We start from the raw sequence: 24,363 nt of genomic DNA on the forward strand, positions 1-24,363 counted from the left end.
TGTGTGACAAGTCCGCAGAGACAGTTGTGACTCTTGACCGGATGTGATGAGGGTCAGCACAGCGGTAGGGTTTGGGGTGTGTTTGTGAGAGTAAAGTGGCGCTCCTCAGGCTGGCCCAGAGCGCTGTGCTCCACTTTGCAGCAGTAACAACAGTTTCTTAGGGTCGGTGTGGGACTGACTTTGAGGAAGCTGTACATGGAGTAGAGTCCGTTTATATTGAGAGTTGGAGGTGTGTTGAACACACAGCTGTCGTCCACCAGGTCTCCATCCACGGTCCAGCTGACTGCCACGTGTTTGGGACAAAAGTCTTTGATGCACAGGTGCAGAGTGCACTCTGTGTTCAGTGCAGGGTCGAGTGGATCACTGTCGATGAACATTACGTTGGGTGGAGTCCCTACATCAACACAAAAAAGAACAAACAAACAGATGATGGTAAATGGTAAATGGCACACATGGCATGATGACATTATTCATTAATGACATTCATTATATCTTCATCAGATGCCCTAAATAAAATATATCTGCGACCTGCAATACATCCTCACCCTGAGTGTTGATGTGGTAGTGGACGTCCTTGTATCCCGGGACAGAGAAGCTCGAGTGATAGACCCTACAGGTGTACACAGCGCTCTCATCCTCTGCGGCCATGGTGAGCTGGATCTTACTCCACATGCTGTACAGGTGGCTGTGATCCGAGAAGGGCCCGTAGTGAGTTGCAGGGTGAACTGGCTCCCCATCGTTCCGGGACCACTCCAGGTAAATTTCCGAGGGAAAAAAGTTTTCCACACGACAGCACAAGACCAGAAGACGCTGGACTTTGGGGATCTGAGGGATGCTGGAGATCTGGAGAAAGGTCGGCTCCACTGCAAAAACAGATGGTTTGACAAAGGAACTGAGATCATAGATACATCACTTTGAAAACCCTTTATCTATTATTTTATATTTATTGATCGAGTGAATTTATATTAAGAAATAGAATTTATGTACAGTGGCCGCCCTGTAAGGATGGTCCAAAGATCCAATCACATTTTATAACCAATTCAGGCAGAAATGTAAGAAATCCCATAGGATTCACAGACTTGTTCCCCTCACTCACTGTACATACATTCAGTGGTAATTAGATGTACTTTTGAGCAGAATGTGGAGACGTTTCCAACTCACTTCCATATACTTATACTCTTAATGTTACTATATGCCAGTCTTTGTCTATCTCACCTTTGACGTGGACCGTTGTCTCCCGAGTAAACGTCTGTCCGTTCCAGTGGACCTCACACTTGTACCTGCTCCTGTCTTCACTGGTGGACAGGCAGAGGCTCAGGACTGACGTGTGGTGGCCGCCATCCGACTCCAGACTGGCTTGGTCACTCAGGTCGTCCCAGTGCAGCAGGGAGATCGCCTCCGAGTCTGCAGTGTCTCCGCACAGCTTCGACCACCGAACTCGAAACTCCCCCAGTCCCACGCCACTGATCATGCATTTGAGGACATTTTCAACACCCGCATATGTCACGCTGGGTTGGCTGATTTCAGAGATAATCGGAGTAACTGTTGACAAGTAAGAAAGTAATGAGAAGCTACCAGACCTTTTATACATTATAAATTGAAGAATGTCACAATAGCGTTTTATGTCGACAACCTAAATAATGGAATAAATGTAGTGAAGTGAGAGCCTGATTATTAAAATAATTCTATGTCCACTGTCTGTCAGTGTGAGAAGACATTACAGTTGTTTTGTGTTTATTTGACATACCATGCCACATCGCCTTTCTCCTGGAATACCTTAGGAAAAGTACAACTGCCCCAACAGCAGCCAGGACCAACAGAACACTGGCCACGCTAGAACCAGCCATCAATGTCACAGCATCATAGTGCTGGGAAACAGCTGCAATAAGAGAATTACATTATAACAACTCACTTATACATTTACATACACCCCTTCTGAGACTGGAGCTCTACATTTTGGCTTGTACTCTCTGTTTACCCTCCTTGTCCCTAATATCTATGCCACTTGCATAAGACAAGGGGAATCTAGAATTGCATGAGTAGACAGGCATCGTTGTGGGTATGTCACCTCTTAGATCTGCACGTTTCTCTTAGTATGACTCCACACACACTATGTACAGTGTCTCACCTTGAGTCAGAGTAACATTGATGGTGAATGGGCCGGGATTGGTCTGATGCTCCACTTGGCACATCAGTTGGCCATGCTTCAGCACAGAGGAGTCCACAGTGATGCCGCTGCGAATGCTGTAGGTGCCGTCACCATTCTGCACATCCATTCCAGTGCAAACCTGATACAGTTGGCTTGCCCGGGCCGGCGGGGTGTGCGAGCCATTGTGTAGGAGCCAGCTAACAGACAGTTTCCTGGGATAGTAGCCTCGAACATCGCATACAATCATCTTATCCTCTCCTAAAGGAATGGCAGCCTTCTTTGGGAGCGACACCTGAGGGTAGGCTATGGGAAAGATAAGCATAAAATTCAAGAGAAAAACAAGGGATAAAGTATGGAAATGTATTTGCAACAATATAGTAGTGGCAAATCATTTCTCTAATGTTCTTGCCTGCTACAAGGGAATGCTCAATAGAAGATGAGATGAATATAAAGAAAACATCCTACTGGAAAGGATGCTTCCAAAATGCTTCCACAACCCTTAACATATCCAGTAGTTTATACCTGTATAATTCTAGGCGTATTGAAAAGGATGTCCATACCAAAAACCTCCAGAGTGGCAGTGACGGTTTCCACCACAGGGGTGATGATCCTGCAGTTGTACGTTCCTTCATCTCCCACAGTGACGTTGTTGAGTCTCAGAGAAGCGTCGCTGTGCAGCAGCTTCGTCTGGCTGACCTCAGCACCCTCTCTTTTCACAAAAGCGTGGCCATCTTCAAAAGTATACACAGAGTTCTTGTCTCTGTTTGCATCCACTCTGTACCACTCCACCGTGATTTTGCTCAAGCTCTGCTGTGGGGGCAGTTTGGTGAACAAGCAGCGAAGGATCACATCAGACCCTATCACAGCTCTGTAGAACGCAGTGTTGGAGGAGACAACTGTAACAAAACATAATGTAAATGAGCAGAGCCGGTTTTTCCTATAGGCAAACTATGCAATTTGCAAAGGCCCCTGCAGCCACAAGGGCCCCACGTCTCAGTCAAACTACGGAGTTGTTTCCTTGATAAATTATCGCATTGTTACGGGCCTATTTGTCTCAAAGATGAGTTGAATCCACACAGTTGGTTCTCATGCACGCATTTACTTACAGTAACTCTGGTTCTCTGAATTTGCACAGGCTAAAACGAATTGGGCGACTCACAGACTAATTCTCAGTGGTCAGATAGGAACAACCGTTAGGCGCAGGTTTCAGTTAGTTTTAAATCAGCGGTGAGAGAATGTGACCATTTGCCAATTACCATTTTAAAAAGTTGGGAAATAGACTGGTAGTCGTCCTAAATCCCAGTCTCACAGTGGCTTAGTGGTTAGTGGTTCTCACACGGAGGGACGGGGCCTGAATTGAGGTCATTATGTTCCACTTCTGCCCTGCTCTACTGCACAGTGGAACTGTTTTTGTCCGTAAATGGATTTGATCTTCGTTGACCAACCATGGAATGCGTACTGTAGGGCCCCCGAGTGGATTTTTGCTTAGGGCCCCAGAAGGGCCAGCATTGGCTCTATAAATGAGTCCATCTGTGCACCTTTGTTGTTGGGACTCTTATGCATTTACGTTTTTAGTATTATTCACTAATTTTAATGTTGACGCCACAATGTTTTACAGAATTTATAGATGAACTGTATATGCTACAAGTAGATTATGCCAGGAACATGAAATATACTTTACTGCTTTGAAGTTTTGTGTAAAGTGCATGCAACTGCAGAAGAGCCTATGCAACACACAAGAAGTGAAATAATCAATATACACGCACCTTCACAGCAGAGCACAAGGACTGTAACTGGAAGCAGAATCTGAATGTTCTTATGAAATTCCATTGGAGTTTCCCTTATCAAAACATTGTGAGAAAACAATGAAGAATGAAACGCCTAAATAGATACTGTGCTAAAGATCGCCGTTAGTGCTATAACTACAGTTCTCCTCACATTCCAGCCTGTTACCTGTGCCCTGCCTGGACCTTGGACTCAGTGTACCCGTACAATAGCAGCGTTTGAACACACCGTCCATCAGCGGAGATAAGTGAAGTCCAATAATGGAGGAAAACATTGTTCCTTAACACAGTCTGTCCAGGGCAACGGTTAATACCTGTTGTGTTAATATTGAAAACTATTATAAACTATTTAGCAACAACCGGAAAATAATAGTGGACAATAATGTGTCTTTTTGTTTAGCTTGGGGTGTTGGCGATGTAAGAAAACAACAAACAACAAAACAAACTTAGATTATCAAACCACGCCTTTTATTAATTAAAAGTGCCACCACATTTCCATCAGGGACAGTCCTTATCCGACCATGGGACAGTCCTTATCCGACCATGGATCTCTTCCTCCCTCGTAACCGCACCTCATCCAGCTTCTTGATGACAGGCTCGGACTTTTTGGAGGCCTTGGTGTAGCTTTGAAGCAGTCTCTCAAACAGCACTTCAGTGTTGGGATGTGTGCTGAGGAAAGCCTTCTCCAGAACATACAGGTCCACCCCTTTGTCCTCTGGCAGAGCCGAGATGTAGCTCAGGCCGAAGTCGATGAGCAGCAGCTGTCTCTCTGCTCCGCCTGTGTGTTTGAGGAGCATGTTGGATGTAGTCAAGTCTCCATGTATCAGGTCCTCATCGTGCATTCGGGCCAAAATCTGGCCTATTCTCTCAGCCAGCCGCTCAAGCTGCTGTGCCTCATTCTGCTGATGTGTAGAAACAATGTAGTCCCGAACAGTGCAGGAATCTTCAATCTCCTCTAGGAAAATGCAGTGGGAGGAGTAGTCAACAAAATACACAACAGGGGCAGGGATACCTGGAGGAAGAGAACGAACGATTCAAGTCAATCTCCATTGTATTATCAAATGAAAAGGGAAACAAGGCAAGAATATAAATGTTCTAGGACACGTGCACTATCAAAACAAGAGCTGCCATGAGCCAGAACGTTGTCGTTTTTACACTCGCCTGCTTTGCGGCAGCGCAGTATGGCGCGCAGCTCCTGCACGGTCCTGCGATGCGTCAGCTTCTCGTCTAACACCGGGTGTCGGTACCGCTTTGGGAATCGTTCCTTCACTATGACCGGTTTCCCAAGAAAACGTGTGCGGTACAGACGGGCTTCTGCCCCCTGTTTCAGTAACTCTGCCTTAGCAAGAAGCTCTCTGAGCCCCATGCTCTGCTCCTGTGACATGTTTACTTCCGCTTGTTAGAGTGACGTCTTTATGACTTCCGTTCATTCCCCAAAGTGCGACACCTACTGGAGGGAGATGATATCGACTTGACTTTTTTATTTTATTGTTATCTCCTGAAAACCAACCAGTTTATACATAACTGTCTTGATGGAAAGAATGTGTCATTATTGTACCTTAGCCGTTTAAAGGGATATTGTACTTGTTCTAATGTAGCTTCTATTTATTTAGCAACATCTTCGCCCAAATAAAATGAACAAACTCTAATGAGACAAGGCAAACTATTTGTGTAATAAATAAATAAATAAATAAATAAATAAAACTATCAAGCTATAGTTATTTTTATGTTGAGTTTCACCTAGCCAGTACGAATCGACTTATCCAGCTGTGCTCCTGAAGAGTTTGGCGCATGTCGACCCCTTGTGTTCAAAACTTTCCAAATAGTTTCTCCTGCCCTGCTTGGGCGCCACGTATTTCCTTTGGAGATTGTAGCGGCATTGACCCCATGGCACCACCGGCTAAAATGTGTAGTACGTAATATTGTGAGCGGGTGTGAGAGACAGCAGAGGGGGGATGTTTACTTCAGAGGAACAGCATATTCGGGAAAGCGACCCATAACGGCCCACTGTCCTGCCAGCAGCGACTGCTCCAGACAAGGTACCGCATCATCACGAAGGACACGGCGTTATTGCATCGTAGCATTTAACACACTGTGCGCGACTCTTGCGTTTGCAGCACCTTTGTTTTTGATGCGTTTTTACGAACCCCCGTAGAGCTGCTGCTGCTACTGGCGCGTAAAAGTCTGTGCGCAACATCTGTGTCAAGCATTGTCTGCACAAAGTGTGGGATAAAAGCGCTTTGGCCCGTTGTTAAAATTTATTGTTACACTATTGGGTGTTACCTACATACATAATTGGATTACAGGGACGCGGAGTTCTCACATTTACTGTAGTAGCCTGAGCAACTTGAAGTAGCTCTATGTTCTTCTTAGAGTTGTTTTAGCATATGAGTTCAGCTTCATATTGACACATAGATTTAGTTGTGTGATCATGCACTTTATTCTTTAGATTATAATAATTTGGATTTTGGATTTTTCTGGCATTTTTGTTGGAAATACCAGGATTACAACATCTTGTAATGTTATTTCTCATAATTAGCCTAAGTCACTGCTGAAATCAGACTTTTACACTCATCAGTTACTCACAGTATTTTAGTAGCATAACTACTTTACTTACTTCTATTTTGGTCACTACTTTTTACTTCTTTTTGAGTCAAATTTTATGAAAGTTAAGTTATTCTTACTTGAGTAACTATTTCATCCACTTCTGTTGTGTTATAAAAACAATTCAGTCATCTTGTTTTTGCACAGCCCAATATCACAGACACAGTCGCCAGTCAAATATTGCTTTTGTGACCAAACAGAAACAGCATCAAACTGTCATTCTTAAAGGCCCTATGCCTGATCTTTTTTTTCTCCCCGTAGTAGTGGGGATACAATTATAGTTTTGTCCTTCAGTGTGTTGTAAAAACTGCCCTTTGTAAACCTTTTTTTTTTTTCATTGTGAACTGGCAGGCGGGTTCTCAGCCATGACAGTATTGCTCTCTGAAAATGTGAAGAATTTGGATGAAATTCATTAGGGTTGTTAGAGATGAGTTTGGACCATGGTCCAAACTCATGTGTAAATATGTATATGTGTAAATATATGTGCTCCCTGTTCCATCATCAGATATAGGGCCTTTAATCTTTACTCTTTCAGGATGCTTATACATTTCCTTTTTGGATAATGATCATACTGACCGTAGAATGAGTCCTCTGTGTGCGTGAGTGTGGATTAAGTCCCTCCTGTTGACACAGATCAAATGAATGCAAAGGGATCACGTTGCGTTGTTTTGACAACACATGGACATTTTGTACTTTCTTATGTTTTTATCTCACTATATTTTATTCTTAGTATGTTTTTTATCTTAATTTGCTTGAATTAGTTCATCCGTGTTTCACGTTCATTGGCAAAAACACAATTATGAATCTGTTTTTGAGACATGAGAGAGTATATCCTTTATCAGTTCATCCCTCACATATGTAACATCAAGCCTGGCTGTGTTTTGTCTTTCTGTAGCCCTTTATTTGATTGGGCCCTTTTCAAGTGGACTCTGAATGAAATTATTGCCAACAAGGAGATTCCCATAGCAACCACAGCCACAACAGCTCCTTGCAGACACCCCGATGGCTCTGGACATCCGAGATCTGCGTACAGGACATTTTCTGATGTGCTCTTCCTTCTGTTTCTGCAGATCCTGTCCTCTCTGGGGCGTTTTCTCATGATACAGCACGATTATGGGTAAGTTTAGTTACATTTTGTGTCTTTTCTGTTTGGATTTCGATGTTGTTGTGCACGTGTACTGACCGCAACAGATCATTTTAGTTCATCTAAGCAAAAGTTGTAAATGCAAAGTTGTATTTGCCAAAACTACGTACAGGTATGACACAAATATTGTCATCCAGATGGAAAACACATCCAAACAAAGGTCTCCTTTTACTCAAATACCTCGGAGTCATCATGCCTTTTCCATCTGGTTGACATGATGCAAATAATCACATGCTAGTTCCACGAGCTCCTGGCTGCTTTAACCTATATGCAGAAGAATAAGATGTATGAAGCGCTCCCCATAGCTTCCTCTTATAGAATTATGAATGAGGATTATTTATCGAGACAAGGGCTAAATAGTGATTGCAAGCTGGAAAACACCATATAGCCATTAGTGGGCATGTTGCACCTAATTTACCATTTTAAATTGCCGGTATTACAGTTCTAGGGCCCCAAATCTGATATATAAATGAGAGAATGCTGCGTGAGTAAAGTGTGCATGATTCACACTCTGTAAATAGTATTGTTGCTGTATAATAGACACGTCCCAGTTTTGCTGAAGATGCCACTTACACTATGTAAATATATTTATATCTATGAACCACTCCTTGTTGTCTCTTGCAGGCTGCTGTAGCCTCCTCCTGCCCTGTGTGGTGTCTACCGGGGGAGGGGTGGTGTTTGGATATGAGCTGGCTATCATCTCCGGTGCCCTGTTGCAGCTCCGGGTTGACTTTGCCTTGTCCTGTGTGCAGCAGGAGGCTCTGGTCAGCGCTTTGCTGTTTGGGGCCCTGCTGGCATCAATGGTGGGGGGCTCTCTCATCGACTGGCAGGGTCGTCGCAAATCTATTCTCTTCAGCAATGGTCTGACACTGACGGGGACTGTCCTGCTCCTCATCACCTCATACCCGGCCCTGCTTCTGGGACGTGTCATTGTTGGTTTTGCCGTGTGCATCTCCTCCATGTCCTGCTGCATATTTGTGTCCGAGCTGGTGCAGCCTGAACGCAGGGGTGTTCTGGTGAGCCTGTATGAAGTGGGAATCACTATAGGGATCTTAACGGCCTATGCAGTTAACTACCTCATGGCAGACACTCAAGGCGGTTGGAAGTGGATGTTTGGCCTGGCCGCAGTGCCCACACTGGTTCAGCTGGTCGCCTTATGTTGTCTTCCTTCAGTCACTCAATCTCAAGCAGAGCCCCTGGAGCCGACCAGAGGGTACAACTACCTGTCCCTTTTCCACACAAAGGACAACATGAGGACACGGACCATGATTGGTCTTGCTCTAGTGCTGTTTCAACAGTTGACAGGGCAGCCCAATGTCCTGCTCTACGCCTCCACCATCTTCTACACGCTTGGGTTCCACAACCACACTGTAGTCCTGGCCTCGGTCGGGTTGGGGCTGGTCAAAGTCCTGTCCACTTTGCTCTCTATGGCATTGTCGGACCGAGTGGGGCGTCGACCTCTGCTGATCGGGGGGTGCTCTGTCATGGCCATTAGTTTGATGATCATCGGACTTCTGTGTACACATTCTCATGTTGACGAAATGGCCTGTGTTTCTAAAGACATAAGTTCTAATGCGAACATCACAGCGACCTACAAAGCAAATGTGACAGTTAATGAGAATGAAACAGCAATAAATGGCGGGGCCCGTTTGGAGGCAAAGTCACCTTTTCATGCTCCAGCTGCCAACGCGGTCGTGCTCCTGAGTCTGATGGCTGTCGTTGGGGCTTACTCCATTGGATTTGGGCCATGTGTGTGTTCATTATCAATTTTTGATTGTCTCTCTAACTTACCTTTTGACAGCATTTTCTCATCTGTAAATGTTCTTGGAATAGAATAGAATAGAATAGAATAGAATAGAATAGAATAGAATAGAGTAGAGTAGAGTAGAGTAGGATAGAATAGAAAAGAATAGAATGGAATAATTTTGGCTCACCAACACATAAAAACACAAGTCTAGGAGAATACAGACAGGCCTAATAGGAAAAAAAGTACTTGTCAGGTTGTGAAAATAAACCTTTAAAAGTAAAGACAAAACTTACACTATGTAACTTCTTTCTTTTCCAATGTAGTTTTTGTTTAGCCTCTTACCGCGACCTTAACCGAGCACATTTTCTCCATTTCAGCTTAACAAAATCTAAAAGCTTCTCAACTAGAGTTTACAAGCCTCTAGGCCAGGGTAGCGCCTCATTTGAAACTGATCTAAGGTTTTTCCTCGCGTTCTTGTCACTTCTTTGCCATCTGTTTTGTTGCGCTTTTGTTGTTCTTTCGATGCTTTTCCATCATATTTTAGTGGCTTTTTTTGTTGCCTGTTTTTCCCCGCTTATGTGTTGCTTTTTTGTCGCTCTTTTTAAGCTTTTTTGCTGTGTTTTAATCCTCATTTATGTCCTGTTTTTTGATTAAAACCAAACAGGAGAAAACATGCTCGGTTCAGGTGGTTGTTAAAGAAACCTATTGGCTTAATTTTGCACTAAAGGTTTTCCCAATGTAAATTATCTGTTGACACAAATTATACAGAGAAATCTTTAGTATTTTGAGCTAAGTGCCCAGAGAACAGCTCTCAGTTTTATTCAGAAGCAGAATCTTCAACTCCAGTTTATCAGAAGATCTAAGTGAGTGAACCTGCAATTCACAGAGATTAAATTCCTTCTTGTGACTCATTTGCGTTCGATTTCCTGGTGAACCTGCTCCTCAGTCTTAACCAACCATTCTCCGTGTGCAAATTACTGAACCTGCTTTGTGTGCCTGCAGTGACGTGGCTTCTTCTCAGTGAGATATTTCCTGCAGAGGTTCGCGGCCGAGCTTTCGCGTTCACCAACTGCTTTAACTGGTCGGCTCACCTGCTGGTCACATCCACTTTCCTAAATCTTGTTGGTAAGAACCTCACTATTCAGCTCAACACAGTATCTTGATAAATGAAAACCACTTTGTCAGATAATTCAGTTTAGAGGGTTTGAATTAAACAGTGGTGGCAAATATTACAAACTGACATTGCATGGTGTGTATAGAAAACAATCTACAGCAGAAGTGGGGCTGAATAGTGATCAGTGCAATCCAGTTCTACTTTAATTATGGCATATTTTATAAACTTTAAAGCAGTGTTGCACATAGAGTTTCTGATATAAGAATAATAAAAACTAAATCTCTAGACTAGTGGTCCATTTAGGCTCAAATGCAAATTTAAACCTTATCCATTTTTTTTAACCTCTAAACCCCCCCTTAAAGGAATAGGCCACCGTTTTTACATACTGAGATATGTTCTTACCTTAGCTTTGACGAGTTCTTTAGGACCTGTCTGGTCTTCACCCGTGCCTTCAATCACTTAAACACAGCGCAGACGGCGTTTGCATTTAGCCTCTCCTGCTCTCCACTATAGCTCCAAAACTGGTCAAGATAGAAGCTACCAAGCTCTTCCATGTTTTCCCTATTTAAATATGGTTACGTGAAGTGTTACACTACAAAGTATAATTACACAAAATTAAACAATGTGGATTTTCTGAGCGGATAAAAGGGGGGACTACATTGTAAGGCGTAATAATACCAGGAGTAGTTCGAAATCCGCGCAGTAATCTTTACTTTACTGCGCAGTAATCTTCACTTTACTGTGCGGATGCCAAACTACTCCTGGTATTATTACGCCTTACAATATAGTTCCCCCTTTTATCCGCTTAGAAAATCCACATTGTTTAATTTTGTGCAATTATACTTTGTAGTGTAACACTTCACGTAACCATATTTAAATATGGAAAACGTGGAAGAGCTTGGTAGCTTCTATCTTGACCTGTTTTGGAGCTATAGTGAAGAGGGGGAGAGGCTAAACGCTAACGCCGTCTGCGCTGTGTTTACGTGACTGAAGGCACGGGTGAAGACCAGACAGGTCCTAAAGAACTCGTCAAAGCTAAGGTAAGAACATATCTCAGTATGCAAAAACGGTGGCCTATTCCTTTAATCGAGCACATTTTCTTAATTTTGGCTTTATCCAAATCTAAAAGCTTCTCGACTGGAGAGCAACAGTGTAACGCCTCATTTGAAAGACCTACAAATGTGATCAAACATTTTTCCTTTCGTTGTCACCCGTTGTTACTTTTTTGTTGCCTGTTTTGTTGCTTTATCATCACTTCATAATTTTTTGTTTTGTTTTTTTGTCGCCTGTTTTATTTTTGTTGTTTTTTTTCATCACTTTTTTGTTCCTTTTTCATCACTTTTTTGTCGCCTGTTTTGTTGCTGTTTCGACACTTTTTTGTCGTGTATTTGTCACTGTTTTGTTGCTTTCCTAAAGCAGCTTTTAGATTTGGGTGAAGTCAAACGGGGGGGGGGGGGGGGGGGGGTCATAGTTAGTCCAATTTAGGCCTACTTTAGACCCTTTTTAGACCATGTTCAGTCCTGATTAGATTCTGATCTGCTTTGATACCTGTGGTACTTGGAAGGTTAAATCTTTTGGCCGATTTAGCTCTAAAATCAATAGAATAACAAAAGCCACTACAAACAATAGTAAGTAAAGTAAAGTAAAGTTCTTTTTTTTTAGTGCTGTGCATTGCATGGGTGAAATAAAACAATATAAGAAATATCACAGATAAGTAAAAAAAAAAAAATGGCCAAAAGCTTTACTAAATAACTACAATCACTTTTTAAAAGTATCCACAGAGTTGAGCACATGATATATGATAGTAAAACAGTAATACATAAAAGACAAGGGTGGGCTTGTCAGATTCAGATTCATTTATTGGCCATTTGTGTTAAAAGGCAGAGAATAAAACAAGCACATACAAAGTGATAAAGCAGCATTTGTGTCTGCAAATATAATATCAAACAAATATTCAGTTGATTTTTATTTCCCAGTAATTTTGTATAAAGATAAAATGCGATGATGAAAGTATCTCGTGAGGCTAAACAATGGAAATAATGGAGGTCTTGTTTCGTTGTAAATGTTGTTGGTAAATTCCACAGATGCCATAGGGCTGCCTGGACTCTTTGTCTCGTATGGAGCGATAGCTGCTGCTGCTGCAGTCTTTTTCTGCAAAATACTTCCTGAGACCAAAGGTAAATCATTAGAGGACATCGACCAGGAGCTGCGTCTAAACCAGTAAGACATTTTGACGTAAGATTATATACAAATAAGGCCAAAGTATGGGTAACTTGTTTAATGTTTAATAATTTATGTTTTGTAGGTTTTACCAGAGTGAAGACTGCTGTAGCTTTGCGAGCAAGAGAAACAGGCCTCCACAGTATCAGAAAGTGCTCTCTGAAGACATGTCTGGATAGTCAGTGCTGCACTTTTTGAAACATACATGAAGCACAATAAAGACTGAAACCAACCTGCTTTGTTTTTTTTTGGTAATATTTCAGCTGCAAAAGCCTATTTTTGTCCTCAAACCCTTCTGTCAGTGTTACCAGCCTGTTCCTCCGTGAGTAATAGAGCGCCTCATGAAATACTTGTAGCCTACAACAGTGTAGGAACCTCTGAGCTACAGGATTGGTCTATCCCGCTATTCACTGCATATTTATTTTGAAAGGGACAAGATAGTACTATAAACATACTGTAAGCCTGCAGCGTAAAAAGGCATCTGCTTCAGCTAGTGCCACAGGAGTGCTGTGTTGATCGTGACCTTTCCAGGAATGGGTTGTAACCTGTTTGGCGAGAATGTGGCTAATTTGATAATACAGATTAGTGGTACCTTTACTGAATTGTACTAGGCTAAATATCCTTCATTTAAAGATGCACTTTTCATGTGAAAAAAATATTTGTTGTATTATTTTCTTATATATGTTTATTAGTGAGTATTTGACCTTTCAGTGACCCAGTGGTTAGCATGGCGCCTTTACATCCCATCATGGGAGTCTTTATGATGTCCAGGTTCAATTGTTTTAATAGTTTCTGGTAGGTTTTCACCGCTGACGGGTCCCCCTCACCAGAAAACCAACACAACAATAGGTTGCGTTCACGTGACATTTAATTTTTTTCTTTTTTCATGGTCATGAGATTTGGGTAATGACCAAAAGGACAAGATCGCGAATACAAGCGGCCGAAATGAGTTTCCTTCGCAGGGTGGCTGGGCGCACCCTTCAAGATCGGGTGAGGAGCTCAGTTACCCGGGATGAGCTCGGAGTAGAGTCGCTGCTCCTTCACGTCGAAACAAGCCAGCTGAGGTGGCTCGGGCATCTGTTCCGGATGCCTCCTGGTCGCCTCCCGCGGGAGGTGTTCCAGGCATGTCCTATTGGGAGGAGGCCTCGTGGAAGGCCCAGGACACGCTGGTGGGACTATGTCTCCGAGCTGGCCTGGTGTCGCCTCGGGGTCCCCCCAGAACAGCTGGAGGAGGTGTGTGTGGATCGGGAAGTCTGGGCATCTCTGCTGAGACTGCAGCCCTCGCGACCCGGCCCCGGATAAAGCGGAAGAAAAAAAAAATGGATGGATTTTTTCATAAAAAATCCAAATTGTTACAACAATCCAGCGAACAAAACAATAATTATTACATGAGAGAAAGAACAGGAGTATAAACTTCGACCCCAACATCACAACATTCTAAAGAGCGCATAGTTTAAAACTGAAGTGGAGAGCAACGGCAGATTTTTTCGTCTTAATTTTTAGGTAAAGGTAAATTACGCACACATATCAAGTTTGTATTTTCGCATAAAAAGTTCCATAATGCACCTTTAAAGGAATAGGCCACCATTTTTACATACTGAGATATGTTCTTATCTTAGCTTAGACGAGACACAGCACAGACGGCGTTTGCATTTAGCCTCTCCTCCTCTCCTCTGTAGCTCCAAACGAGGTGAAGATAGAAGCTACCAAGCTCTTCCACGTTTTCCCTATTTAAATATGGTTACGTGAAGTGTTGCACTATAAAGTATAATTACACACAATTAAACAATGTGGATTTTCTAAGCGGATAAAAGGGGGAACTATATTGTAAGGCGTAATAATACCAGGAGTACTTCGACATCCGCGCAGTAAAGTAAAGATATTACTGCGTGGCTGATGAACTACTCCTGGTATTATTACCTACAATATAGTTCCCCCTTTTATCCGCTTAGAAAGTCCACATTGTTTATACTTTATCGTGTAACGCTTCACATAACTATTTAAAGAGGGAAATCGTGGCCATACTGCCTTTGCTATACCCAATCCTGTCAGACCGTGGAAGCTAAGCAGGGAAGGACCTGGTCGGTACTTGGATGGGAGACAGTTTGGGAACACCAGGAAGCCTAGCGAATGTAGTGTGTGTGTGAGTGGTTGGTGGTGGTCGGAGGGGCCGATGGCACTGACTGATTGCCTCACTTCCGTCAAGTCTACCCCAGGGCAGATGTGGCTACAATAGTAGCTTACCACCACCGCATATGGAGCGAACGAATAGTGCAATGTAAAGCATCTTTGAATGTCCAGAAAAGCGCTATACAAAACCAATGCATTATTATTATAAGAGCTTGCTAGCTTCTATCTTCACCTTGTTTGGAGCTATAGAGATGCTAAATGCTAGCGGCGTCTGTGCTGTGTTTACGTGACTGAGGGCACACTTGAAGACCAGACAGGTACAAATGAACTCGTCTAAGCTAAGGTAAGAACATATCTCAGTATGTAAAAACGGTGGCCTATTCCTTTGAGACTGAATACTGAACTGTACTGCTTATTTTTTTCATAATTATTAACATATGGACTCAAGAAATGATAAATAAAACCTTTATTTACACAAATAATTGCAAATACTTGTTTTCTACATACGCACATAAAAATATATATACAGTGATGTAAGTGCAAGGCTTCCATACTCACTTTTAAGCATAGATATATTGTTCTGCATTGTGACATTTCACACTTTGAAAAAATACAGGTATATACAGTCGGGTTTACATTTAGGTTTGTGGCACCGAACATTTTTCAGAAGTTCACCAGTTAAGACAATACAGCCAGTATAATCAAGACAAGGTTAGGTAAACAAATACATCCTTTCCTTCAATGGTTCCAACGAGTGTCAATCAAGCCCTTACCTTCGAGCAGTATGGAAGGTCCGTGTGCTGCGTACTGATACAAATCTGAGGCGCCAACTGGGCAACAAACTTTTGTGGGCATGAGAAACATATTTGCAAATGTTTTAGCTTTTACCCACTACTGAATGCAAAATGGATTTTTCACCAGCACATAACGCATCATAATTACTGCATAACTTGGTTCTTTGCAACTACGCCTCAAGATACAAGTAATAAAGGCAAGATAAAGTAGAAATTATATGGGGTAATTGACCTCAAATCATAACAGCGTCGCCCAAGAAGTGACTTCCTGTTTTGATGAAGCACACAGCTCCTTTAGTTCAGCAGGTACTTGCAAGATTACAAGAATATAATTAATTACACACATTTAAAGTGTTTTGTCTGATAAAAGTTGAACTAATGAACTGCTGAACTAATAAATAAGATGGTGCTTTTATTTTGGTGTGCTGGATCGAAACAGGAAGTCACTTCTTGGGCGGCATTTTTACGATTTGTGATTTTTAATTTGTTCAGGAATAAAACCAGGTCTTCCATAGTTTTTTTGCGATTCAATAGCGCAGATTCAGTAGATTCAGTGCAGTTTGATAATCACTACATACAATGCTCTAGTTTAAAGCATTTGCATTTCATGAACCACTTCATTAATCTATGAGAAGCCCAAGTGCTTACAGTTTGTAATGTGTAAGTGCTCTGTGTTTCAGGTAACGTGTGCTCAAGATACAGTGTATTAGGTCAAAACATATGATGCGAGTAATCCATGATTTAGGTCAGGGGTGTCCAAAGTGAATCGGGACACATCATCAGAGATAGTCCTTTTTAATTGAAATGTAATAATTACACACAATTCTAACCTAACAACTAACCTTTTACTGTGAGACAGAGCTGGAATGAAGGTTTTGAGCAGAAATAAAGGATTTGGGAGCAATTTAAACCTCTGTTATCAAAGGTTTTGGGGCACTAACCACCGATCTATGGCCCTTCACCCTGTGTACGCTTCAGTATGCGGCCCCACAGGAAAAAAGTTTGGACACCCCTGATTTAGGTAGTTATCTCTTGATTAAGTTTAAGAGGTAACTTTGACAGCCCTAGTCTCTAAGCAACTCAAGCTTATTTGCCTGTTTGTGTTCTCAGAGTCTGATCACTAAAACCCATTTTAGGTGTATTTTAGTGACTTTACATTTCATCGTCCCAGCACTGTAAAGAATATGTTCTCATAAAGAGGAGCACCCTATTGCTGAAGAACAAATGCACCGCTCGAGACATGACACAAGCGAAGAGGCTTGAGCCAATGTCAAAGGATGACCATGAATGGCAGTTTATAAACAAAGTCATTTTGGTTGAAAAAGAGGGTATGCAGATCATGGCAGCAGCATAGAGCAAGAGCCAAACGAGTGGCAACTCTGCATTTACGCTCAGAATGTCGGGGATTCATGAGAAGAGTGCACCTATACAAACCCTCTATCTCATAATATTCAATTCAGTTAGCTTTATTGTCAATTCTACTACATGTAAAGCACATGCAGAGAATTGAAATATTGTCTGTCATTTTGCTTCGGAAGGTAATGCCCTGTTATTAAACTGCATGTAACGCAAAGGTAGATCAATCTGTTATTCCCATCATAACTTTGGCAGATACAAAAGAAAATGATGTCACTGAAAAGCAGCATGTATGTTAAATATTCACATCTGTCTAAAGTTTGGGACAATCAGTAAAATGCCTTTACCATGACAACACCGATGTATGCCCTCCGTTTTGTTCTTGCAACATGCAAGTCTTGAGCTCTCTGGAAGAGTTCTTTCAGCAGTATGAGCACAAACTACACATACTGCCTTGTATTCAATGATGCTGTGAGCAACAAAATGAACACATGTATTTTACAGTGCACATTCATCTCCATTTCAGGCAGGCGTTCAGGAGACAGGAGGTCGGCCATCTTTGCAGTCCGGCTTACAGGTCTACAGTAGTAGAGAGCAGTTACACCCGATAGAGCTACTCTATTGTTGAACCGCCCTAAAGTTGCGGGTGGGTGGTCGTGGGAAGAGTGCAGGCCTCACCGAGCGTTTTGATGGGATGGGGTCACTGAGGAGCCCCAGCTGCTGTGGGCACTTGGGTGCTCAGGGTTGTAGTGCCAGCAGATAGGATGGGCGAACCACTCAGGGGCCCCAAGGCAGTGGAAGCAGGCAAAGCTGAGATACCTGTGCGAGGACAGCGAGAAGCACTTGTTTATGGCATTAGGTTGCCCCCGCTGCCCACCCGGTACATTAACCAAAATTAGTTTCATTCAAGTTACATGATTATTTTAAATATGGCACATAATACAACAAACCGACCTGTGATCATGCTGGCTGTACTAACAGCAGTGTTCCCACTGGGCTGGCTGACTGATCCCGCCACACGAGACTGATCTTTTACAATGGGAACTGCAGAGGGGAAATAGACCATTAAGATCAGTTCAGTGCTTTGCCATTTTGAACAGCGAAGAGCAGCTTATGGTGCTTACAGAAGTAGGGGTGGTCCATGGCTTCCCGTGCAGTTAGTCGAGCCTGATGGTCGTAACGCAGAAGCTTGTCTAGGAAATCCAGAGCCTCTGGGCTCACCAAGTGCTGGTTCTCACTGTGGACGAAGCGCTCCCACCGTTTACGGGAGTGTCTGGAGAGATAAACATGATGATTAAGCTACTGGCCAAATACCTTTGTCCTGAGAATTTTATTATTATTATCATTATTTATTGAAACAGGGACAATGTACAGAACCATTAGACTTTACAAGAGGAGATGCTTTGTACCAGATTTAGCTCAGCAGCTATTTTCCATCCGCAGTCCCTGCCTCTTACCTTCCCAGAATGTCATTAAATCGAGGCTCAAGCTCAATGTTGTACTTGTCAATATAATCATAGAGGTCTTCAGTCCCAAGAACTTTTGCTATTCTGACCAACTGGGAAAAAAAAAGGTGTCAGCGGTTTATAAACACTACATGAATTTGGAGTCATTATTATAAATTCACACTGAAGGTGCAGCACTGCAGAATTCTGATTTTCAATTGGGCTTATCCAATGTCTTTGAACCTGATATTAAGATGAGCGCAGACTACGGCAAAACTAGATGGACTGCTTACAGCCGAGAGTGGAACAGGCTACTGCACTTACTCGCGACAATGGGTATGAGTCAAGGTTAAGGCAAGTTGCTGAATGTCTCTCCCCACTCTTTAAACCCTTTACCCTGTGCTGTACCAATCGAATAAATCCTACAGGTTAAAAAATACTTTAGATTCTATTTCAACGGAAGCACAGACGTTGATCAAGTGCACACCACACATTGACACAAATGTTTAAACTTCTTGCAAAGACAGCATGGTCTCTGAATTATTTCAGCACTGCATTCAGTGTGAATTATGAGAAATATATGCAATTGATTACCTGGTCATAATTATCATGACCATGAAAAAAGGGTTCCTTTCTGAAGATCATGCTGGCCAACATACAACCCAAGCTCCACATGTCCAGACTGTAGTCGTACATCTGTAAACAGATTAATGGCGAAAATGTTTTACTCAAGCAGCCAATAGTAAAAATGGCCTAGAGAAAGCCAGTCAAAAGACAGTGTCCTCACCTGGTAGTCAACTAAGAGCTCTGGTCCTTTAAAATAGCGAGAGGCGACTCTGACGTTGTACTCCTGTCCCGGGTGGTAAAACTCCGCGAGACCCCAATCAATGAGACGCAACTAGAGGCAAACAAGCAAGATCTCACTACGCTGTAAGCATTACAGCTTGACTGAATTCATGCCCTTTTTACTTACCTTTCGGTGTTCGTGATCGATCATTACATTATGTGGCTTCACATCTCTGTGCATGATTCCCATGCTGTGACAATAGTCTAAGGCCTGTGGGAAACAGTACGTCCATTTTATCCTATCACACCAAATCAAGCACCACAACAATAAAAACAATAAAAAGACACTTACTTTGAGAATTTCATACATGTAGAACCGGATATCATAATCGGTCAATGTCTGGTACAATTGCTGAAAACAAATAGGCTATAAATATTCTTTTTTTTTTTTTATGCGTTAAACAATTTAAGGCTCATTGACATTTACACAGAAAATATCCCAGTGATTGAGGATAGAATCAGAATATGAGTGAGACTCTGACACCGAAGACATAGCACTGGATTATTATATCCCTCCATCACATACACACTTGTGCACAGATTACCACAGGTATGCCAAGAAAGGAGGTTCAAGCAGTTGACAGCAATTTGAATATAAACAAAATGTTTACCTTGAAGTCTGTGTTATTTACATGTTCAAAGACCAAAGCTGGAGTTCGGGACTGAAAAACATTAAACGTGTATTTAAGTTGACAATAAAGCGATCCAATGGTGACATGGCTCACTAACAAAACAAAACGTACTACTACACACACTAGTGTGGTTGTTGTGATTTGTACATCTAAAAGTTGACACAGTCGAAATACTAACACTAAGCTAATGCTGCCTTGGAAACTACAGATATTTGGTGCTCAGGAAGAGGTGGGAGAGCAGGGGACTTTCAAATTTATGAAGGTGATTTACTCACAGACAAATATTTACCAAACCAATGTGAGAATGATAAGCTGGTACAGGTGGCTGACTCACCACCCTATTGTATGAGACAGTAAACAATTTACATTTTAAGACCTTTAGAATTGTATTTATAAAGGTGAAAGTTAAGTTGCATTGACTCACTGAAATCTAAAGACAAACCAGAGATTTGAAGTAAAGTATGAAAATGATGAAGCCCAAATACTCACAACAGGATCTTTTACAATATCAATGAGAGATATTATGTTAGGACCTCCACGCAGGTTCTCCAAAATCTTGATCTCTCTTTTGATTTTCTTTTTCTTAACTGGCTGCAGAGGAGATGGCAATGATTATCAAAAAAATGATTTAAAAAAAAATCAAACAAACATAAAAATGTGAGGCATTTACCTTTAATATCTTTACCACCACCTTCTCATTGTTAGTGATGTTAATTGCCTCAAAAACCTCACTGTATTTTCCGCGACCAAGTTTGCGCACCAACTGAAAGTCATCTTGGTTTCTGTCAAGGAAAAAAACGGTTGTTCAGTTTATTTGCTATTCATGGGGGGGGGGGGGGGGGGGGGAAACGTTGTATTTACTTACCCCCACTCAACTACATGGGACTCGTAGTCCCAGTACTCCCGGGGCCGGTGAGTGTTGACCTCTGTGTACACTCGAGCCCGGCTTGGCACAGGTCCCGACATGTCCGACAGCTTGGCAGAGGTAGTGGTAGAAGTTACAGGGGTGCAAAGGAGGCAGAGAGGCAGAATGAGGAGGGCAATGCAATGATGAATAAAGATTTCCAAAAGAGCCACAGGCTAAAGAAGGGAACTTCCACTGAACATTGGGAGGAGGCCAGGGGTTTGAGGTCCTAGAAAAGATACAGGCAGTGATATAATGTGTGTTCAACAATAAGTAAATAAGTTCTAATCCAACTCAAGTAGGAATTGAGAAGTTCTAGGACTGTTGCAATAATGTGATCACTAAAACACTATGACACACCAAACTCTATGAGAAGAGTTATGTTTTGAACTGTAGTAATGTATAATAATTTGGCCAAGTATGGTCTAATTCGTGAAAGGTTTTGTGACATCTGAGTACACGTGTTTCTGCGGGGGCCTGTAAGTGTCAGGTTAATATTGAATGTCCACATCTGTAAAGTCTCATTATTGTACCCAAGTTTAGGTTCTATTAATCGTGAAAGCAAACTAGCAACGATTGATAGGTTATATTGAGCATTAATCCAGACTACAAACGTTCAAGTAGCCTACCTGATCACAAATCGCCTGTAACTTCTGTACGAGGTGTTTCAGTGATGAAGCTGTGATTAACTTGTTGTAGTGTTGTAGAGCTAGCTTTGGGGGCTGCATGGCCGAAGGCTGAATGATGCTTTGTATCCATCTACAAAGATTCTACTAAGTGTTTACAGAAGAAAAACGGAAGAAGGACTTACCAGCTTATAAAGCGAGGGATATAAATCCCTCTAAATAAAGAAACAATGACACTTGTAGTTGCAAGCAACGCGCCTCGCACAGTCGCCGGTGTGTGATTTCTGCTGTATCAGAGACAACATGGCCGCCCCTCACAGCAGCGCGGCCGCGGAGGAGGACGGAAGCCGCACGAGTTCACTCCAGCATTTTGAGGTATATAAAAAAAAAAAACCAAAAGAACAGATGCACAAAAGGTAACTCAGCCACTGCTGCGTTGTTCATTGTGTTATTGTGAATAAATAAGTATCGTGCAGTCACGCCATGTTTACTAGTAATTCGCAGTGTTAATTTCGTCGACTAAAATATTTAATTTTAGTCAAAGTGACAGTTTTGCCGACTAAAATTTGACTTAAACTAAATTAAAAGTTTCTCATGAGACTAAAACTATGACTAAAATGTCCAGATATTTTAGTCGACTAAAATAAGACTAAATAAAAATAAAAAGGAGAGATTAAAATCATCCAAACTTCTATTGACAGTCTGAAATATCATGTAAATTCACTGCCAAATGAACAGGTCTGTGCTTTATTCATGTGGAAGCAGCTCCATGAAGTCGAGGACCTTGATTAAATATGATTATAATGAATTATAAATGCAAAGTCGACTAAATTAGTCTTAAATTTAGTCGACTAAATTGACATGCAATTTTAGTCGACTAAAACTAGACTAAATTTTTTACTTAATCTCAACTAAAATTAAACTACATTTGAGTCTAAAGACTAAGACTAAAACTAAAATAAAATATGTTGTCAAAATTAACACTGGTAATTAGGCTGTCTTCATTGAAGGTTCTTAAGCCTACTTGAGTCATCTTCTGTCTTCTGTAGTTGAAGTGTAGACAGTTTCCCCTCTCATCCAAAAGTCTTCATCAGCAATACTTAAGTTTAAGCTCAACCTGGAGACTATATATAGACCACTGGGAGGTTTTGCTTGGCTAAGTCCCTCCCTTCTATCAACAGCTACTCTCACCTGTGTGTAAACACCTTTGTAGTTCCAAGTCTTAATGACCAAACTCACGCCTAAATTAAACCCTTCCTGTGGTCTATATATTCTGCAGGCCAAAACCTTTGACGCTGACAAAGCCTTTTGGATGAGAGGCGAAACGTTCTACACTTCAACTACAGAGTACAGAAGATGACTCAAGGACCTTTATTGAAGAATAGATGGACAACTCCTGTATGACTGAGAACGTATGTACACAGACAAGTAATTAGGGTGCTTACATTTTTGCCATATCTCTTCTTCTGTGTGGGTAGCTATATTTTAGGGACCACATTATAGTAGGCTATGCATTGGTATGCCTAAAGCTACCTTTGAGAGCTCAAGAGTAGTCTATAAATTTGATCTGAAAGAACACTTAGGAGACCTCCGCCCATAATAAAGAACTACCATAAACTGCATTCAGATTATTTATTTATTTAATTTGACCACTTAAAATCACAGTGTGTAAAAACCCACCCAAGGAATAGAATTAATTTACTTTTACTGTTGAAAAATACCTAAAACATGAAGAAAAAAAAATGAGTCACCTCTCAAAACTTAACTGGGAGCGGGACGTCTCCCTCTCGTCTCCATGGAGATGTTGACTAAAGGCAGCCATATATGAGATTTAAAAAGGTTTGATCCTCGTCTAAATCCATTCTTTTCACTGCAGTATAATCCAACATGTAATGCAGTGTGTCTTTAAGTTAACCTAGTTGTTTTAAGTTTATAAGCCCACATGAGTACACGCTTGAGAAGATTGATTAAAGGGTGTTTTTACAAGTCTTTTGTTTATTCTATCACATGTAAAGCACTTACAGAGAACTGAAAATCTGAAAAAAAACAATAACAAAACAACAGTTGAAGAGCAATATCAATAGTGTACAATAGGGGGCAGCAGATTGAGGTGAGCTTCCTGATAGAGAGGTGGATAAAGTTGTCCTTGAGTCAGTTGGACCAGGCTTGGAACGAGAATTAGGCCTGGTTATTTATAGTTTGGATTTAGTAAAAGACAACACGACTTAAATGCACTAGTTGGAAGTTGTCATTTTTACTTTCGCTACTGCCACCTCAGGTCATACGCATAACTGCAGTTTCTATACTAAGCTCGTGCATGATGGTACGACAGGCCCGAACTTTTTGAGTGACAGTGCCGGATTTTAGCGTCAGTTCTGCACATTAGGACATTGCTGGAACAAGTAGGGGGTAGAGAATACATAAGTTTAACTTTTATCCTTTAAATCTTACATGACTAATATACACTTGTGGCGCAGCAGTCTGTAGTGTCAACTGTAGGTTGCTTTGTGGGTGATAGACAATCAAACAGCATTATAGCTTATTACTGCACATTTAACTTGCTTTTGCTTTGCATTTTCCATTGATCATATGTCCATTAAATATAAAGTGTCTGTTTGAAGTAACTATACAGTGAAGACAAAAGCAGCAAACCGTAAAATTATAGACTTATTTATTTTAGACATGTAGCTGCATCTCATCTTCACTAACCACAAATATGATCACTTTTCAGTCTTGCAGCATCATCTTTACCACAATGCAAAACTAAATAACAAAAATGTCACTCCAACCATTGCATAAAATCCTCTTCAGTCATGCCTGATTATTTCCTGGAGAGGCTGGCAGCCCAACGCTGTATCTACTTCCAAA

General features: G+C 41.7%; 4 protein-coding genes across 5 annotated transcripts; 1 reads left to right on the top strand and 3 right to left on the bottom strand.

The window, feature by feature from the left end:
- Positions 1-53: 53 nt before the first annotated feature.
- Positions 54-4,208, bottom strand: LOC306979510 (uncharacterized protein; the record flags this gene model as incomplete). Its single annotated transcript, XM_079578468.1, has 7 exons — positions 54-394; positions 546-863; positions 1,216-1,542; positions 1,748-1,879; positions 2,129-2,452; positions 2,710-3,045; positions 4,103-4,208. 7 exons carry the CDS (start codon positions 4,206-4,208, stop codon positions 54-56), a joined length of 1,884 nt encoding a protein of 627 aa, XP_079434594.1.
- Positions 4,209-4,462: 254 nt separating this feature from the next.
- tp53rk (TP53 regulating kinase) lies at positions 4,463-5,342 on the bottom strand. Its single transcript, XM_079578384.1, has 2 exons — positions 5,095-5,342; positions 4,463-4,945 (listed from the first exon to the last, which is right to left on the bottom strand). The coding sequence occupies exons 1-2, from the start codon at positions 5,315-5,317 to the stop codon at positions 4,467-4,469; spliced, it is 702 nt and encodes a 233-aa protein (XP_079434510.1). The 5' UTR covers positions 5,318-5,342; the 3' UTR covers positions 4,463-4,466.
- A 2,148-nt stretch (positions 5,343-7,490) lies between these two features.
- slc2a10 (solute carrier family 2 member 10) lies at positions 7,491-12,985 on the top strand. Its single transcript, XM_079578822.1, has 5 exons — positions 7,491-7,654; positions 8,306-9,430; positions 10,431-10,553; positions 12,627-12,762; positions 12,848-12,985. The coding sequence occupies exons 1-5, from the start codon at positions 7,651-7,653 to the stop codon at positions 12,939-12,941; spliced, it is 1,482 nt and encodes a 493-aa protein (XP_079434948.1). The 5' UTR covers positions 7,491-7,650; the 3' UTR covers positions 12,942-12,985.
- Positions 12,986-16,728: 3,743 nt separating this feature from the next.
- csnk2a4 (casein kinase 2, alpha 4 polypeptide) lies at positions 16,729-21,839 on the bottom strand. 2 transcript variants are annotated; one of them, XM_079578322.1, is made up of 13 exons: positions 21,681-21,839; positions 20,831-20,940; positions 20,636-20,747; positions 20,455-20,556; positions 19,945-19,995; positions 19,626-19,685; positions 19,461-19,544; positions 19,275-19,385; positions 19,082-19,183; positions 18,500-18,600; positions 18,167-18,315; positions 17,997-18,086; positions 16,729-17,861 (listed from the first exon to the last, which is right to left on the bottom strand). In XM_079578322.1, the coding sequence occupies exons 2-13, from the start codon at positions 20,929-20,931 to the stop codon at positions 17,743-17,745; spliced, it is 1,182 nt and encodes a 393-aa protein (XP_079434448.1). In that variant the 5' UTR covers positions 20,932-20,940; positions 21,681-21,839; the 3' UTR covers positions 16,729-17,742. The 2 variants fall into 2 exon arrangements, with proteins under 2 accessions (XP_079434448.1, XP_079434447.1); XM_079578321.1 differs by lacking the exon at positions 21,681-21,839 and having other exon boundaries at positions 20,831-21,090.
- Positions 21,840-24,363: the final 2,524 nt, after the last annotated feature.

This window comes from Gobius niger, assembly GCF_951799975.1.
Source record: "Gobius niger genome assembly, chromosome: 20".
NCBI classification, from domain to species: domain Eukaryota; kingdom Metazoa; phylum Chordata; class Actinopteri; order Gobiiformes; family Gobiidae; genus Gobius; species Gobius niger.

Excerpts from the sequence above, each read along its gene's own strand:
- tp53rk (XM_079578384.1), bottom strand. The coding sequence starts at position 5,317 with ATGTCACAGGAGCAGAGCATGGGGCTCAGAGAGCTTCTTGCTAAGGCA. Across the intron at positions 4,946-5,094 it reads ACTGCGCTGCCGCAAAGCAG|GTATCCCTGCCCCTGTTGTG; the intron begins GCGAGTGTAAAA and ends CTCTTCCTCCAG.
- slc2a10 (XM_079578822.1), top strand. Across the intron at positions 10,554-12,626 it reads CACTTTCCTAAATCTTGTTG|ATGCCATAGGGCTGCCTGGA; the intron begins GTAAGAACCTCA and ends TAAATTCCACAG. Across the intron at positions 12,763-12,847 it reads CAGGAGCTGCGTCTAAACCA|GTTTTACCAGAGTGAAGACT; the intron begins GTAAGACATTTT and ends TATGTTTTGTAG.
- csnk2a4 (XM_079578322.1), bottom strand. The coding sequence starts at position 20,931 with ATGTCGGGACCTGTGCCAAGCCGGGCTCGAGTGTACACAGAGGTCAAC. Across the intron at positions 18,087-18,166 it reads CATGGACCACCCCTACTTCT|TTCCCATTGTAAAAGATCAG; the intron begins GTAAGCACCATA and ends TCCCCTCTGCAG. Across the intron at positions 17,862-17,996 it reads TACAGCCAGCATGATCACAG|GTATCTCAGCTTTGCCTGCT; the intron begins GTCGGTTTGTTG and ends GTCCTCGCACAG.